Source organism: Labrus mixtus, chromosome 1 (genome assembly GCF_963584025.1).
Source record: "Labrus mixtus chromosome 1, fLabMix1.1, whole genome shotgun sequence".
In the NCBI taxonomy this organism is placed as follows: domain Eukaryota; kingdom Metazoa; phylum Chordata; class Actinopteri; order Labriformes; family Labridae; genus Labrus; species Labrus mixtus.
In genome coordinates this window covers 5324758-5342550 of record NC_083612.1, presented here as the reverse complement: position 1 = coordinate 5342550, position 17793 = coordinate 5324758, and the positions used below count along the sequence as shown (strand labels likewise).

Below are 17793 nucleotides of genomic sequence, written 5' to 3'. Positions count from 1 at the left end.
TTGTTTTCCATGCAGGCCGTGTTCATGAATTCTGTCTTAAGCCCATTAATCACCAAGGATTGTTAGTATCAGTTAAGTGATCAGATACTCATGAGAACATGTTTGTGCATCTATCAGATAAATGAGATACCGACGGCTCGGTCTTCCCCCTTTGTGCCTCTTGAATGAAAATATTTGTGTTATAAAACCAAACCAGGTCAGCAGTACCGGTAAGTGCATACGCATCATTCAAATATGAGAAAGTGGTTAGACAGCTTCTCTAATCAGGTGAACCACAGCCCTCAGGTGTTTCTAAGTCTCCTGGAGCAGGTGAAGGAGTTCAAGGAAACAAAGCGTCGTGTTATATCCAGAAGCTTACACGCCTCCAGAGTTCATGTTTTTTCCGTTACAATGAGGAACAAGGAAGTCCAGATTATTTTCTGCTGAGAAGTTACTTCACACATTTCTCACTTCTGTTATAAGACACACAGGTCACGCACAGAAACACAGCTCGTCAATTACATTCAAGTCAAACTGAGCAAACTTCTGAAAAACAGACTTCAAAGGGTTCAGGGACTAATAACAGGTTTATTGATGATCATAACAAGAGTTAAGAAACTTAGTGCTGCGGGAAATCTAATAAGCGATAATTAGTCATTAAAAAGGGACAAAAATGAAACACACCAATTGAAATGTGAAAAGTTCTTCCAAATAAATGTGACTCAATGTCAATTTAGAAACATGCAGGTCAGTTTACTTTGCTTCCTCAGCGCCAACAACAAAGGAAGAGACTGTTGTTGGCGCAATGAGTTGTCGTGAAGAAGTGTGAAGAAACAATTCAACAGAAGTAAAGAAGTCCTTCACACACTTTAAAGGTAGAGTCAGTAGTTTACTCCTAAAAAATAAAATAAAGATTTATTCAAAGGTAAAGCTGCTCAATCATCACTTGGTTGTGATTGTGTCTGCACAGACTCCTCTGACTGGGGCTGGTGTGTTTCCTCCAGCCAATGACAGAGCACAGGTGAGCTCAGGAGTAGATACAGTCCAGCGTTTGGACACGAATCAAACGGGCGTAAATGACGTTTCTTGACGTAGCGGCAAAGAAGTGGAAAATAGAATCCTAATGAGGCGAAACGCCGAGCAGATAAAGCTCATTCTTAAACAAAGGTGTTGCTTCCTGTTGGCAGGTGACCCATCACCGGCGGTTAGCTTGTGTAGGCCACCAGCAGTTACGCTCACGCTGCGCCCTGCAGTGAGTGTGCGCTTCTGATGGCGATGAGCTCAGGAGGCGGGGCCAAGTTTGAATGTTGTGTTCACACCCTGCAGCTCTGCCTTAAACATTTTAGTTTTTTTTAATTTACAATCAGCCCACTGCGCTGGTACAGGACAGTTCCCTGAACACACAGAAACACGTCTGTAAAACTGTTCGAGAGAATGAAGGCAACAAAGGAATCAAAACGATGTGTAACTCAACTCAACTGTTTCATAACACTTCCTTCTGACTGTCATGTAGGGCGGTCAGTTATGTAACGTCTCTCTTTAGAGGCACACTGCAGTGACCTCTGGTGACCTCACAAGTCGATGGTTCTTTTAACTTTGAATTTCTTGACGGAGCGTTCGCTGGAGCGCTGCTCGAGTGGGTTTCCATAGATGTGGGAGACGAGGCCGTTGATCTCCATTTCAAACACGCTGTTCCTCTTCGGGATCACTGTAACACCACGTGTGCAGCGTGAGAAGAAGAAGAAGAAGAAGAAAACAAACAGGGGAACAAATGAGTTGATGAAAAACAAAGATTCAACGTTTCACCATAAAAGTGACTGAGTCAGTAGCAGAGCGTTGTGCGCGTACTTTCTGAGGGCGCGGTCACACTGGCAATCCGTACCGTGCATAAGAACGCTTCACCACTGAAGTCCAGTTTGTTTGACCGGTGTGACCGCTCCGTACCGTGCTCGAGCTCGGTACACTTCCTTAGCCCTGGCACGCTTTGGAGAGGTGTGCTTCGGCACGGTACGGATTGCCAGTGTGGCCGCGCCCTAAGTGTACTAAAGCTAATGAGAGAGAGGAGAGAAGGAAAAGAGGAGCAACACTTCTTACAGTGTTTCTAACAAACAAATAATTGATGTGTTTTAATATTCTCTCTCTCTCTCTGAAAACTAACATTTCACTTCCCTAGCTCATCAGAAAAGATCTATTGTGACCAGTTTTATGCAAAACATCATCTGATTAAAATATTGTTTCATTGATATCAAAGTTATTTCTAACTGATTCACGTACACACTGAGTTTTGTGAAAGAGTATCCGAGTTATGTTTGTGTTTCAGACCTAAAGCCCCGACACACGAAGAGTACCAGAGACTGATAACAACCATCCGCCTTACCTTTCAGTTTGTCTTCTTTGGTGATTATTTTAAAAACGTGTTTGAATTCTTGAACTAGAATCCCCGTCATCCCCACATACGAAGGACATTTAGAGCGGACCACTGAGAGAACAAAGAACAAGACGTATGATTAAAAAGTCTGTCGTAGCTGCTCGCAGAGATACAGTCCAATTACAGTCAGGGTGGAGAACAACAGGTAAGGGTGTCACATAAAAACAATAAACACAACACACACACACGTCGTCCAGCTGGTCTTTTCTGTACCTGATTGGACAAAGTCAACACTAACACTGCTGGAAAACCTGATGACTCTCAGGTAAGTTAAGGGGATCCTGATACCCTCATCGCAAGTCTCACCTTATCCAATCAAGTGTGTTTCATGTCTGTGTGTCTTTATCTTAAAGGGTTAGTATGAAAAATCCACTTTTTCAGTGTTTTTGAACATATATCTGTGTAACCTGAGTGTCTACTGACCCACAAAATGTGAAATAAATCCATCCAGTCCTTTGTTTGTGGTCTGCATTAGTCTTACAACACAGAGGAAAATGCTCCGTTTTAAATGTGCTCTCCTTGTGATGTCACAGTGGGATTCTGGTAAAATCCCCTCCCCTCCCCTGGTATCTCCACCCATGGACTCCACCCCCAGCATAGAACAAGGATAGGACCTTTTGCGCAGGTCCGTCATTTTTATTCGCTAGAGAAGGAGTGATGTCTACTGGGGGGCATTTAAAGAGACACACACACCAAAACGGAGCGTTCTGAGAGAGCTGGTTTACACAGGGTCACAAACCTCCTCTGCTGCTTGATTCATGTTATATTTTGACCAAAGCACAGCACAGATGTTTCACTTAGACCACAGGGGGACTGTTTGAAAAGGTGGAGAAGGGGGATAATATGTCCTCTTTAAGTTATAGCTCAGGAATGGGGAATGATTTACTCAAAATGTAGAAATAGAGCTCTCTATGTTCCCCCATGAGCTGTCTGTAGAAAGCTCAAATCAGCAGCTAAACTACATTAACTGATTGTAGTTTTTTTTCCAACACCATACCCCCCCTCCCTTCTTCAAAGCTGGATCTGAAAGTCAGCTTCACTGCTGTGGTACCTCTGACTGAACCGACTGACACAGAAGGAGCAGTGTGAGACTCAGAGGTAACTTTATTCTAACTACCACACTTGACAGAGTTCATGATTTAACTAAACTTGACCAAAATAAATGTATACCGGAGATGATGGCACCGTGGAAGTCTGCCTTCACGAGCTTCTGCTGCAGACACTGAGGATTGCTGTGAACACACAACACGACAGGCTATGAGACTTCAGTTTGTGGAATAGCTTCACATCTATGAGAGGCACTTATTAATGTCAAAGATCGTATTTGTGGAGCTCTGAACATATTTACCTAAGGCGATTCGCCCCCCCGCACAGATCAATGATGTACTTCCTCCAGAGCTCATGCAGAGGCAGGAACAGCTCGTATCTGCAATAATAAGTACGACGTCAGGGATGCTGAGGAGAGAGGAGCGGCTGACTGGAATAACTGGAATTTAAAACAAACTATTTTGACCACGACAAACCTCTGGTTCTCGGGTTTGATCTGGAAGACCTTCATGGCTCTCTTCTGCCGGGCGTTCAGTCCTTTGGCTTTCTTGCGGCTCCTCTTGGACTTGTCCTGCTTGATCCTGGCGTAGCTCAGATTGACAGCCTTGTGACTCATCATGCTCTTCGGGTCGAGTCGCGTTGGCTGCTGGATGCTGTTCTTCACGAACGCCCGGGTGAAGGCCTCCGCTTTAGATTTGGTCTTCGACTGGAAACGAGACACCAAAGACATCATCGATGTTTCTTTTCTTTTCATGGAACACAACAAGCACCCTTAAAGGTTTTAGTCTGACAGGTTGAAATAATGAAAAACAGGGCTGCGCAGCTGATCTGTAATGTCTCTGTTACTACCTCAGAAGACAGTACAGATGGGGGATCATTTGGTCCCCTCCATTACCCCCACTGACAGTGAGACTGAAGGCAAAACGTCACAGGGGCGTTAACATCACAGTCTGAATAGAGCTAGTGTCAAACAATAAACTTCACACACTAAATCACTGTTATCTGTTCTATCTGTTTTATCTGTTTTTTTATTTGTTTGAACCTGATTTTGGTTTGAAAATAAACTGACAGTAAGTTAAAAGCAGATTAAGGATGCAGTTGGATGTCTGGAAACTGCCTCAGAGTTTTTTATATGTTCAGTGGTTTACACAGGTCAGAGTTACTCACCTGAACACCGAGGATCTTCCCCAGGCCTGGAGGAATCGTGGTTTGAATGAGCGCCTCTGTTTGAAGGACACAAAGACAACAGTTGTGTTACAGTAAATCTTTAAAACCTCACTGAGGCGCTGGAGCAGAACACAGGAGGAGTCATCACCAGGTCAATAAAGAGCTCAGCATCCAGCAACAGAGTAGAGCAGGCCGATACGACCTCAAATCAAAATCACATTTGTCCTCGATTACGATTAATGAACGATTATTTGTTTTTTTTGTCCTCATAGTTCACTGACATGGTCTCTACTGTAAACATGCTCAACTACTAAAGCAGGGTTATTTTCTCTCATGAAAGAGTGAATATCTGATGAACTATTTTGTGATGATTTATTGAATATTTGGAACTGAAGTCAAAGCGTCGCTTGAAATGAAAACGACACATTTTAGTTTTAAAGTGGAAATGAACTTATAATAATAAATAACTTGCATTTCTTGCAAACAGTTTTTCTGCAGTGTTCACATTTGTCTTTTTTTGTTCGGTGTCGTCTTCCCTAAAGACAGAATGTGTCCAAACAAAGGACATTGCTTCACCGATTGAACATGACATCTGCCCTGAAAATAATCAAAATAATCGACATGGGCACGATTATGTCGGTTCGAGGTTCTGAATGTGGGTTTTGATTAATTTTTGATGAATTGCCCCATGCCATACAACAGAGCCACATTAACAACAAGCTTTAATCTTTATCTATAACTCAGAGGAACTGAATCAGCGAATTGGACAGGAGAAGTCCCCTGTTGGACAAACTCTGTTTTCATGGTGAAATATGAGAGAAAATGTTTGTGAGAGTCTTACAGTGTCGGAAAATCAACAGTCAGCCAACTTATTATTAAAAACATTGGCATCACTATCGGCCCTGCATTTGTTTCTCAGGTTTTTGAAGGTGTATACGTATATTTGGAATAACCTAAATGTTTAGATGACATGTGCAGGTTGGAGATAAACGTTGTGCTGGTTGGCATCCAGGAAAGTCCTGATTTAAACGAGAGAGAGAGAGCGAGAGAGAGAGAGAGAGAGAGAGAGAGAGAGAGAGAGAGAGACAGAGAGAGACAGAGAGAGAGAGAGAGAGCGAGAGAGAGAGAGAGAGAGAGAGAGAGAGAGAGAGACAGAGAGAGACAGAGAGAGAGAGAGAGAGAGAGAGAGAGAGAAAGAGAGAGTTTAGGACTTTCCGTTGACACTGATGACTGTAAATCACGCCTGCACTGTGGTTGACTATCTGCAGTTGTAAACTGACACAGGACAGGTTTAGTTACATTTCTTACCTTGTGTCATAAATATTACTGACAGCTGTTTCTGTTTAAGGAGAGTGACAGTTTCTGCTTATCCATTATGGATGAATGAAGGTCAACGAGGAGACTGAGGGGAAAACATCTGAGTACTTTTATGTGAGGAGCAGACAGTCCTGTCATCACCATCAGACGGGGAGAGTACACAGTCAGTCAAGTCAAACAACTTCATTGAGATTAGAAAGAAAGGTGATAAGAGATTCCAGCCAGGTAACAAAAACATGACCCACTTTTTCACAGAGCTCTTGGCACTGCAGGTTGAGCTATAAATTGCTTTACTAGGGTTGTCACAATACCCAGATATTAAACCAAAAATGTGCTAATATAAATAATCTAATATTATACTGTAAATACCTGTTTTGATACCATGGCAACTTAGACGTCCTAGGAGCAAATACCAGGTCATATTGTTTCATGGACAGTCTCCTTTTATTAACTGCACAGTACAAGGAGCAGCTTTAGCCTTGACGGCTCATTTCCATCTGCAGTCCCCGGCCAGTTATCAGTAGGCAACCTTCTTGATTAGAAACTAAAATGTAGGCATGCTGCCTAAAGTGCACAAATACAATGGCAAAAGTTCAGTACAGAAAAGTTGGCAACCTATTTCTGCAATTTCGACAGTGATCTCTCTCCATTTCTTTCAGCTGCTTTTGGTGAAAATTCCCGACAGGTCAGACGTCAACATTTTCTCATGAAAATGAACGTCAGGTCCGCGGTCAACATTTTTTATGAAAATTTGAAGCAAGCTAAAAATATGGCTGAAGAATTGTATTTTTCTTTTTAAAGTGCCGGTACTTATGGGGTTAACAGGGATGGGCGGGAGAAGGCAGGAAGGGGGTTTACAAAAGATGACCACAGTACAATGTCAACTGTATGTTTTCTTATCATCTGTGCAAACTAATAAAGAGATTTGGAAAAAAAAAAAAGTGTCGGTACTTTTGAAAACTATCCATCATAGAAATAACAGATTGTCTCTTTTTAAAACACGTGGTATCAAAAAGTTTCCACAGTATCGACGACCTTATCGTGCCTGACAGGACTTTCATGCTCAATACGAGGAGCTGTTGTTTCTTCCTCTGTTAGAAATGCTGAGCACAGCACGGAAATACTTTTAGCGACGAGTTTGCTCACACACATCCAGCAGACTCAGAGCAACATGAACCATCGCCTGATCTCCTGCTTGTGACAATCTGATCCACAGAAGTCCAAAGTTCACTCACTTGAACTCGCTTTTTTTTGGATTCTGACAAATCCCGAGACAAAAGATATGAAGCTCTCTGGATGCTAAATGCTCCACTTTGTTCACCAGCGAGTCGCTAACTGTATCTGTCTTCGGACTGGGTGGACAGGGTGTGTACAAGGCGCACACAAGGGGTTACTGAAAGCAAAGAGTCTGAACCAATCAGTGAAGCTGTGGGCCCTGACGCCAAACAATGAGCCCAAATTTAAATGACTACAAGATTGATTTATGGTTTTCTTCCTGGTCATCGGTTTGGGTAAGAACGAGGGTGAAAAGATGGTAAAGAAGATCTTTGTCACATAACACACGAGGGCTCATTAAGGAGCGACGCAAAAGAGGAATTAATAATATTCAATGATCCATCTAACGTGCCAGAGAGCCAGTGTAAGCCACACCAGAGTATTCATGTTGGCAGTGATGATCAACCTTTTATTTCCCGCTTTCACCACTATGGATCTTTGGCAGCAGGCCGAGGTTCTCTCACAAGAAGAGCGTATGACTTCACAGCACGAGTTCACACTCCGGCCTTCAGCTAAAAAAAAGACTCCTGAGCACGAGGCGGAGCGGTCACGCCGGCCAAAACGAACTGGACTTTAGGGCTGACGTGTGCTTGGGCACGGTACGGATGGCCAGTGTGACCGCGGCCTCAGTCAGTCTTGGTACCGTTCGATGGAATGGCTGAGGCTGAGAGATGGAAGAAGATGGTGAGCAGCGGCGCTAAGAGGACAAAAAGAGAGAGAGTGACCGAGCCAGAAGGCGGATCAGAGTGAATATTGGACCAGCTTTTACGGGTTGCGAGAGCTCGCGAACACAGTCGTGTACAACCCGAGCTGGTTCTGTGAATACACTGTGTTTTTACTGTACATGACCTTCAGTGGGAACCTAAACACACAGCATCGGATTCCTCCGTTATGTTGCTTTAAAGGAAGTTTTTCTTCGGCACTATTGCTAAATGTGCTCACTCATGGTGGACTCGTGCCGGGTCACAGTAAATGATGTAACTAAGAGGTACAGTCTAGACGGTCTGCTCTTTAGGTAGGGTGTCTTGAGATAAAGTTTGCTTTGATATGTCGCCATACATGGAAAACTGAAATGAATGGAAACATTCTAATAATCCGTATTACAAAATGCATCCGTGTTTGAATGACTGCAAGAATGCAAACTCGGTAAAACAGGGAAGACTACAGTTTGATCTGCCTTTCTACCTTTGATCATTTTATTGTTTGACACGTTTAGAGACACTGTTTCCTGCAGTTAGTCATTACTGCACAATGTACAAACTTGCACGTACACTTCTCTTTTACCTCCAGCAGAAACCATCAATGGGGAGGTTTTTAGAGGTCAGTGTTGCATCAGCCTGAATAAAGCAGCTGCAGGACATTTCAACATTCGGCATCTTTGTACGGATCACCACTTTGCACGAGTGTCTCACTTAGCCCTGCACATTTCAGTCTTTGCTTATTTGATGTTTATATTCAATGTTATACTATTTACACTGAGAGCACAGTTCATCTCAGTCAAATTCCTTTGTGTGTGTGTGTGTGTGTGTGTGTGTGTGTGTGTGGTGTGTGTGTGTGTGTGTGTGTGTGTGTGTGTGTGTGTGTGTGTTAGGGACCAAAACTCATATCTTGATATTGATTAGCTGAATGGCGATACTCGATATATATCGATATGTATTTTATTAACAGTGAAAACACATTGAAAATAAACTCCCTGTTTGTGAATTTAAAAAGTAATATTATAAAATAAAAATGTTCCTTAAATACAATAAAAGAGAGAGAGAGGAGGAGCAGGGTTAAGAGGGACAGACAGTCAGTCATCATCAGTGAGATGAGAAAAATAAAATAACGTTATTTTAATGCAACATAAACTATATCGATATTAACGATATTGTCTTACCCTATATCTTGTTCGAAAATATATCGATATATCTTAAAAACTCGATATATTTCCCAGCCCTACTGGGTGTGTGTGTGTGTGTATATGTGTGTGTGTGTGAGCATACATGGCCAATAAAGCTGATTTGATTCATGTAACTTCATTTATTTCTCCTACTAATCAGAAATCACTGTTGTTATATTATTTACAAAGAGAATACTCTGCAGATTTAAAGATGTAGTGAGGTCATGTGTTTGTTTATGTTTTGATAAGGATTAATAAATCTTCAGTTCATATTAAACTGTAGGTCAGAAAGCTCTCTGTGTAGAGAGTCTGTGTACAGGATGAGGAATAAACACAAAGTACATGAAACATATGAAAACAAGAAGAGATGACCTGCAATCACTTATAACAGACTGTAAATAATAATAATAATAATAATAATAATAATAATGATAATAATAATAATATGGTCCGTGTAATGACATTTGAAATAAGATTGGCTGAAATGCATGTTAAGAAAAAGACCCAGAGGAGGATTATAACCAGGTGTGACTGTTGTGTTGTGTTTGGGTTGTAACTATGTGTCAACACTCACAGACTCGTCCTTTAACTCGTCATTTTACTTTACTTCTACTAAACATGACTTACCCTCCATCGACACGTTTGAGGACTTCCCCTGAGAAACCTTACAAAACTCAAAATCCTCTCTTGGCCCAAGAAAAGGGGGAAAGTTAATTCAGGCAGCGTGTTTTCAGAACAACACAAGATACTACTTCCTCTTTACTTCTTCTTCTTCTTCTTCTTCTCCGGCAGACTTTGAGCGTGTGCGGAGTGACGTCGCCCCCTCGCGGTGGTTTGGGCGACATTACAAAAACATTTACAGCAACATTGGATCCCGTTCAGCCTCTGGGGTTAAACTTTTCAAAGGAAACTCAATGTGATGCAATAGGCTAAAGTATCAAAACGTATTGATTTCACTGACCACAGACTACTATTTATTTATTTTTAATAGATACCTTTTCCTTTTCAGAGGAGTTTATGGAAATACAAGTTTTTGGTCTCAGGCTCCCCCTATTTCTTCTCACAGATCAAATAGTAGAAGACTATACCAGCCTACTGAATAGACATTTCAAATGACACCATCAACAACGGGTTTCACATGTACCTATACATAATTCACTGAACATTATTACTGTTGTGCAACAACTGTTGGCAGTTAGTTTTGGGCACATAAAAAGACAGGAATCAGACCCTGAAAAAGAACAGGATAGGGTTCGTTATGACTTCTTCACATAGTGATTCAAGACAGTTCTCCTCATAAATCTGTCTTCTTCTTGATCTACCTTCATGGTATAAATGTAGGCTACTTTTAAAAAAAAAAAATTCATAATCAGTCTAAAGTTTCTCTCGTCTTTCTCCTTAGACATCCATCCATCCCCCTCCCGTTGGACCAGTCCTCACAGTCTGCAAAACCACCGCCCTGCTGAACCACTGGACATGTTTGAATGCTGTGACATAGACTATGGAAGAGATTAGTTATCAAAATTCAAATGATAAAGCTAATTTGAAAATGAAAACGCATTAACAGAAATGCTTTTTAATTTTCAGAATATGGGTGTATTATTTGACTCAAAAATAAAATGATTAATTTATCTAATTTGAATTTTAGTTTTCAACTTCAAAAATACACATTCTTTGACTAAATTAAAATGAAGAAGAAAATGACATTTGCTTTATCATTTTAAAAAAATGCCCCGCTAAATTTGTATCATAATTCAAATGAAAAAGCTAATTTTAAAATGAAAATACAGTAACAGAAACACGTTTTAATTTTCAGAATATAGGTGCATTATAGACATGCAGGAAAGGAGCCACAGGTAAGACTTGAACCCAGGCTGCCTGCTTCAAGGACAAAAGCCTGTTTTCCGGGGGGGCACACAAACTACACACTAGGCCACCGGTGCACTGACTTGAGTTTTTATACCCTAACTCTACTGGTTGATATTGATGGTTTATATACAGTCCCACATACAACACAATTAAAGAATCGGTAATTAAACTGAATGCACTTCAATTTCTGCTTTTCTTATTTGATTCAAACCCATTCAAAAAACAATAAATAGATCTTTTTTGCAAAATATTTATTGAATTCATCTTTTTTTTTTTTTTTTTTTACAAACAGTTCTCAAAGTGCAAACTGAAACACGATATATCTTACATTAAAAATAGCCAGAAACTCCAGTTTTCTGATACATCCAAACTTATTTCAATAAAAACCTTTACTGCGTTTATTCTACAAACAAAATTCCACTGTAAATATATAAATACCAAGGCAAAGTTCGCCCTTTATATAAAAAGTTTCAATTCAAGGATTATCCCTTACTTCCCTTTAAGTAAAATCTGAAAGTTCTGGCGTTTGTGTTTTTCCGGAGCCTCACTCCGTCCTGTAGAACGATGCATTGCAGCCTCTCAGAAGATGTTTCCCTTTACACGATCAATACTCCCTAATGACGTGGACGTGTGTTTGATTGTCTCAGAAAAACAGACGGCAGATTAAACTGGGCATCCATGGAGTCGGTTGTCTCTTAGCCAGAAGGTCGGGGGTTCGATCCTCAGCTCCTGCAGCCACATTGTTGAATGTTTCTTTGGGCGAGACACTAAACCTCAAGTTGCTCCCGCTGCTTTGTTCGGCGGGCGTATGAATGGGATTAGTTAATAGTAATGGAAGATTTACGTCACATGATGCCGTCAGTGTGTGAATGTGTAGGTGAGACCTATATCTAACTTAGATATAGAAGATACACTCTATATATTTATATGGTTTGATCAGACTTTGTTATATTTATTCCCAACAACAAGCTGTCACTCTTGATTTCACCGATCAAACAACAACTTGTTTTAAACAGTCTATAGATTCTAATTCATGAAGGGATGTTGGGAAAAAAACTGGACTAAGATTGATATAAAATCTGGGTCCACTTTTTCTCCACCTGAGAGCAGGATTCTTGCTAAACATGCATGTGCTACCAGTTTACATGTAAGGCATGTTTACTGACTGATATCTTTCCCTGAAGACTCTCAGTTTAAATCCTCCCTCAGATTCACTTCCTTCCACTCATTTTACATACCCGGAACAAAAGGCCAAAAACACATCTAGATCAACAACCTGCAGTAGAGATATTTAGTTACGGTAACTACAACGAGTGGAAAAAAAACCCCAAACATAATTATCACACGATAGCCAAACTTATCTTTGGTTCTTTGTTTGTGCAGCTCAACATCCAAACATGATTTAAAGATTGCAGTCGTGGAGCAGCTGCATCCAGTAAATGAGATCATCAGTAAGTTCTTTGTACATAAAAACAATATATCTCAGTGTAAAGATCAAGTTCTCTGATTAGTATTCTGATGCGTCATTGTGTTGAGGCAAAAAATAATGGAGCTACACCTTTTTGAACTCTCGAGGTTTTGCTTCTATTTGCACGATCAGCTCAGATTCTAATACATGTTAAGGTCTATTAGCGGCAGTGTCAAAGCTTAAGGAAAGAAAGATTGACATCCACTGAATTTCATCTTGATCCTTGAGATACGAAGGTTTTGAACAATAAAAGAACAGTGGTTTCACTTGTTGAATAACCAACATTGATACATTCACCTCCTACTAGTTTCAGTAGTAGAACTCACATTTAACAATAAAACAAATTAAAATAAACTCTGCTCTCTTATTGACCTCTCAGTGCTTCTTCACACTGCACACACTTTGAGTAGTAGTTCTTACTTGGTACGGTAACAGCTTTGGCTTTGTTGTGTGAGTGTGTGTGTGTGTGTGTGAGTGTGAGTGTGTGTGTGTGTGTGTGTGTGTGTGTGTGTGTCACCAGTGCAGGTGTAAGTGTGGGTGTTGGTGTAGTTGACAAAGTAATTCTTCTTCTGTTGGCTCCTGGATCTGTTCTCTGTAGCAAACAGAGAAGGAATAGTTAGACAAAGTTAGCGATGACTTTTTTGTTTAATGACTAAAAATAAAAACATGAGTGGACCTACCTGAACATGAGCTGAACAGATGTTTGATATCTGATCTTCTCCACATCTGTAACAGAGCAGCTGTGACTGCGATCCCACTTGTAGATGAAGTTCTGTTAAAAATAAAAACAGAGCGCGTGTCGAGTGTTTAATGAAGTTATTATTAAGATGTAAATCTGAAAGAAAGTTTACAAATTCATAGTTAAAGAAGAAATCTGTAACTCTGACACCTAGTGGTTAATACTGGCACTGCAGTCCAAATTCAAAACGTTGGAGAGCGCTGTCTATATTACGTTTGATGATACTGTTTTTAAACATCTCCTGTGTACAGTATTGAGATTGTCGACTGAAACACCGAGGTCATTTTACGAGTGAATGTCTCAGTCCGCGTTGAACTGACCTCCAAGATGAGCGCCACAAACAAGTTGACCCACATGACGGAGGAGGTGAGCCACCAACACACAAAGTAGATCTTGGACCAGCTGTGGAGAATAAACCACCATCATCATCACCATCATCATCATCATCATCACTCCTGCTGCTGTGCATGTGAAAAGTAGTGTTTTCTTACTCTGTGGTGTATCTGCTGTATGCGTCCATGAAGGCCTGCCAGTTGTTGACCACCATGACGTTATAGAGCAAAAGGATGGTCGCCTGACAAAAAGGAGAGAACGATATTCATTTTTTATTCCTCTGTACTTTAATGCACAGCAGTCTTTACAGAAAAGTCATCAACATCATGTCGGACAGAGTTTTTAAAGTGCAACAAGGAGGAGCGGAAAAAAGAAAAACAACTTGAAGACGTGACCGTTCTCGTGTCTCACCCCGAAGTCATCAAAGTTATTGGGCCAGTACTCCAGCTGTTCATAGGTGCCACACGCCATGCTGAAGTTTGAGGTGATGTTCTCCATGGTGTCGTTGGTGAAGACACTGACACACGTGTACACAATGAACAAACAAACATGAGTACACGGGCCGTCAGCGAGGACTCACTGAACAAGGGAACACCTTCAAACGAGCCGTTGATCTCAAAGGGTTTAAGATTCAGTCGCTTAGGAAACACATTCTGTGAATCTGACATCTGATGAGAGCACCAGGAACTCACTGGTGTAGAGCTGGACTGGTTTCTAAGTCTGCTCAGTGTGCTTCTGTGATGTATGTATGGTCGACGATATAAAAGTATTACTGTGACGATTGTGTTGACAGAAAGGAAAACAAGTTCTTTTGACAATTGACAATTTTTTTCTCGCAATTAAAATTTTTTTTCCAAGGGCAAGTCACAGATTTGGCGAACGTTTAAAAGGTGTATCACCAACATTTGTCTGAAAAACCATCAAAGGCCTTGGACTGAAATGCGAAATTACCTCGTTAAAAGAAATGCCTGAAGAAGTGGGTATACTCTAAATTGTTTCCCCCCATTTTTTTTTTTTACTCCTGCATACCTAGTCAGTTGGTACTAACCAATTAGAGACAGAGAGGAAAGGGTAAAAAAATGCAGCATACTACTGAACATTGTCAATCACTGTTGTGAATCAGAGGAGATTTAGAAGTGGGTTTACTCCTTCCAGGGTGAAGATTTTCAGAAACTCTGTTTAAAAGTGTTTTTATGTGTAGACGGTGAAAACATACTTTTGAGTTGTAACGTCACTTCATTGTGCGACGCTGTCACTTTTGTTTGTTTTGTGGAATAAAAACCCTCCTTTTCCTTCAAATGACTCCTGTGTCTCGTGCCTTATTGCTAACGTGCTGATATCTTGATGCTTACAGTGTTCACTCTTGAAGAGATTTTTTTGAAGTTGAGCACGCGTCTTACCTCATCTGAGGAGGAGGTTTGATGGCTCTTTCAAACAGCCAGATCCCAAACACAGCAAACACGTAGTACACCACCTGCAGGGAGAGCATGAAGAAGACGTTAACCTCTAAACGTGTTGGGCTCATTCCCTTCACATGTGAGGCTCCTGAACACATCACTGCAGTCGTATTAAAACCTTCAACCTGTCACAGTTTGTAAAAACAAGGAAGATAGAAACAAAATGATTATTCCATCAGTTTAAATTCTGTGTCCTCACAAATGAAAGTCAAACGTAACCAAAAACTTAATGAAGAAGGTTCAATTAACTCAGTCCATAATGATGCATGTCATTCAACAGCCCATTTAAAAGTAAAGAAATAAACAAAGTGTGTCGATCAGCTGGTTAATCACTCACCACCAATATCCCTCCGAAGGCGCGGAGGTTCTTCAGCAGGTCCACCATTGTGCTCGCAACCAAAGCCATCAGCTGCAAACCGAGATGAGATTCATGAAGATTAAAACTGAATCCGTAGATTTAGGTCTGTTTTTGAAGCCCGTCAGTGGTGTTTGGAAACTCTGACTATCAAACCTTTCAGTCAACCTAACAGCAGACAAAGAGCTGCAGCTGAGGCGCGCCTTAAGTCTTCTGACATCATGCACACTGTAACTCGTCATCATTCATAAAATCATAAGAGGGTGAATAATACAAAAATCATTCCCAGTACAGAGTGTGCTGATAAAGACATTAACTAATCACATTAACCAACGTGTTTATGTCTGCTGTCAAAATGGACGCGTTAATATGGGGTGTGTGCGGGACTTTTACAGCCAGCCTCTAGTGGACACTCGAGGAACTGCATCTTCTTGCACTTCTGTATTGGAGGCTGCCGATTGGCTGTTTCAGATTTCACTTTGATCTCGTAAAAGCAGAGTTGACTTTTGGACTTTTGCAATGGTTATTGCACTACATCTACTGGCCTTTTATGAATTAACATGTTGATTGTAATGCCGTGTAGAAATATTCTTCAGAAATATCTTCAATATTCAGAAAATGTAATGATGATATGCTTTTGGCCTAGTGGTTGGTTCGGTCGCCCCATGTACAGAGGCGGGTACTCTCAAGTTCGGGTTTCAACCTGTGGCCTCTCTCTCTCTCTCTCTCTCTCTCTCTCTCTCTCTCTCTCTCTCTCTCTCTCTCTCTCTCTCTCTCTCTCTGAAAAGAAGTCCCTCCTGATTCCAGCAGCTTGTGGATTTTGTCTTTACGTACCTTGATATCTGGGATGATGCGCAGGAAGCGAAAGACAATCAGCATGTTGACCAAACGAATCATCTCCCACAAAGACATCACGCTTTGAGAGGACGGATTCCTGGTTTCAACACACACACACACACACACACACACACACACACACACACACACACACACACACACACACACACACACACACACACACACACACACACACACACACACACACACACACACACACACACACACACACACACACACACACACACACACACACACACACACGAGTTGAATTTGAGACATTTTGTAGTTATTCTATAAAAGCTCCTTTTAAAAGTATTTGTATTCCTTTATTCCCTTTAATGTCATTTCTGTCGATCTTCTAAACTTATTATTGTGTTTTCAAATTTGATCACATGAATTTCGTTTTGTGTATTCACATGTTTTTAGACAAAAAGACAAATAAAAAAAAAACATTAACTTTCAAATGAATTCAAGAACCTACCAGTGAGAATAAGGAATCCTGAAGGTGGCATATATAGTGATCTGTAGGGCCTGATTGGGAAAAAAAACAAAACACTAGATGATTTGTTAAATATGGTAAAAAAAAAATAGAACCACATCCGATGTTTAGCCCACATCTTCCTTCTGATTTTCTCTTTTTAAAAAGATGTTATGAATCCATAAGGTTTACAGGTAGGATTGATATTGTAACCATAAGACAGACGTGGTCATGCTGTTTTCTGTCTCTGCTAAAAAACACGATTTACCTTGTTGCCCGAAAATGTGAAAAGCTACTGTGAGGAGATTTCAGCTGGTAGTGAAACAGACTGAAAGGAATGCTGATGACTCTATATTACGAACATCAGGATGAGATACACCACGAGTTACACCTGTACAGCAAACACATAAAGGTACCACTTTGTTTACGGGGGTCACTAAAATCCACACAAATATGTGCAAAGCTGAGAGGCGTGATTTAAAGACAATACAACATTATTCATTTGTGGCTAAAGGCTGATTAAAATGCACTAAAACATCTTTATTAAAATATTATTAAATATTATTAAATATTAACGACTCAGCAGATCATAACTTCCTTTAAATTACAAAAACTCCTACCAGTTCTGGTCCTGCCCAGAATGAAAGACTTTTTGGTCTCTTATATTTGACTACCTATCCAAGGCCTTTTAACAAAACTATCACTCCAGATCCTCTGCTTGCCATCTTTGGAGAAGTTGTAGAGAATCAGGCTATTAGTGAGTACGAAGGGACGGCAATGTCCCTTTGCAGTGGAAGTCAGAGACTAGCCGTCTATTACAACGGAGGATTAGAGATCTAGGGAGTGTACTCCGTATTGAGAGATTACGCAATAAGTCCAGCAACAGAGATCATATTTTCCGGAAAATCTGCCAACTTTTTTTTTGATAAAAGGACCGCCACCCGGGATAAGTCTCAAGCTTAGACGACCCACGCAGTTTAAAATATACAGACTGTGTATATGTGTATACTGTGTGTAAACTGTTTCTCATCCTGTTAGCTGGTGTCCTTTGGTTCTGTTTTTGTTTTGTTCGGATCTGTTGGTGTTTTTTGCTTTTCTGTTGTTGTTTGTCTCTTTTGTTTTTCTTGGTCTAAACGTCTCTCCTTCTGTATTGAACCTG

The 17793-nt window shown here is 40.7% G+C and overlaps 3 protein-coding genes across 5 annotated transcripts in view; 1 reads left to right on the top strand and 2 right to left on the bottom strand.

Annotated features, from left to right (window-relative positions):
• The window catches only part of LOC132972727 (hatching enzyme 1.2-like), a 217304-nt gene that overhangs the window by 126213 nt on the left and 73298 nt on the right, over nt 1–17793 (top strand). The gene's annotated exons all lie outside the window — the stretch shown is intronic.
• pop4 (POP4 homolog, ribonuclease P/MRP subunit) lies at nt 548–9874 on the bottom strand. Its single transcript, XM_061033167.1, has 7 exons — nt 9723–9874; nt 4622–4677; nt 3931–4160; nt 3756–3833; nt 3578–3639; nt 2357–2458; nt 548–1687 (listed from the first exon to the last, which is right to left on the bottom strand). The coding sequence occupies exons 1-7, from the start codon at nt 9727–9729 to the stop codon at nt 1551–1553; spliced, it is 672 nt and encodes a 223-aa protein (XP_060889150.1). The 5' UTR covers nt 9730–9874; the 3' UTR covers nt 548–1550.
• The window catches only part of tpcn2 (two pore segment channel 2), a 24954-nt gene continuing 20035 nt past the window's right edge, over nt 12875–17793 (bottom strand). For 2 of the 3 annotated variants that reach the window (XM_061034861.1, XM_061035006.1), the window contains 9 exons: nt 16638–16687; nt 16151–16250; nt 15299–15370; nt 14905–14978; nt 13916–14021; nt 13663–13745; nt 13492–13573; nt 13113–13204; nt 12875–13024 (listed from right to left, as the gene is read on the bottom strand). In XM_061034861.1, coding sequence (XP_060890844.1) covers nt 12946–13024; nt 13113–13204; nt 13492–13573; nt 13663–13745; nt 13916–14021; nt 14905–14978; nt 15299–15370; nt 16151–16250; nt 16638–16687 — 738 coding nt within the window. In that variant the 3' untranslated portion in view covers nt 12875–12945. The remainder of the gene's footprint in view (nt 13025–13112; nt 13205–13491; nt 13574–13662; nt 13746–13915; nt 14022–14904; nt 14979–15298; nt 15371–16150; nt 16251–16637; nt 16688–17793) is intronic. The other variant, XM_061034942.1, reaches the window with a different exon arrangement.

Bases quoted from the DNA above. Each gene is read 5' to 3' on its own strand.
- pop4 (XM_061033167.1), bottom strand. The intron at 4,161-4,621 runs GTGAGTAACTCT...TCTCGTTTCCAG, and splicing joins GGAAGATCCTCGGTGTTCAG to TCGAAGACCAAATCTAAAGC. The intron at 1,688-2,356 runs GTAAGGCGGATG...GTGGTGTTACAG, and splicing joins CAAAGAAGACAAACTGAAAG to TGATCCCGAAGAGGAACAGC.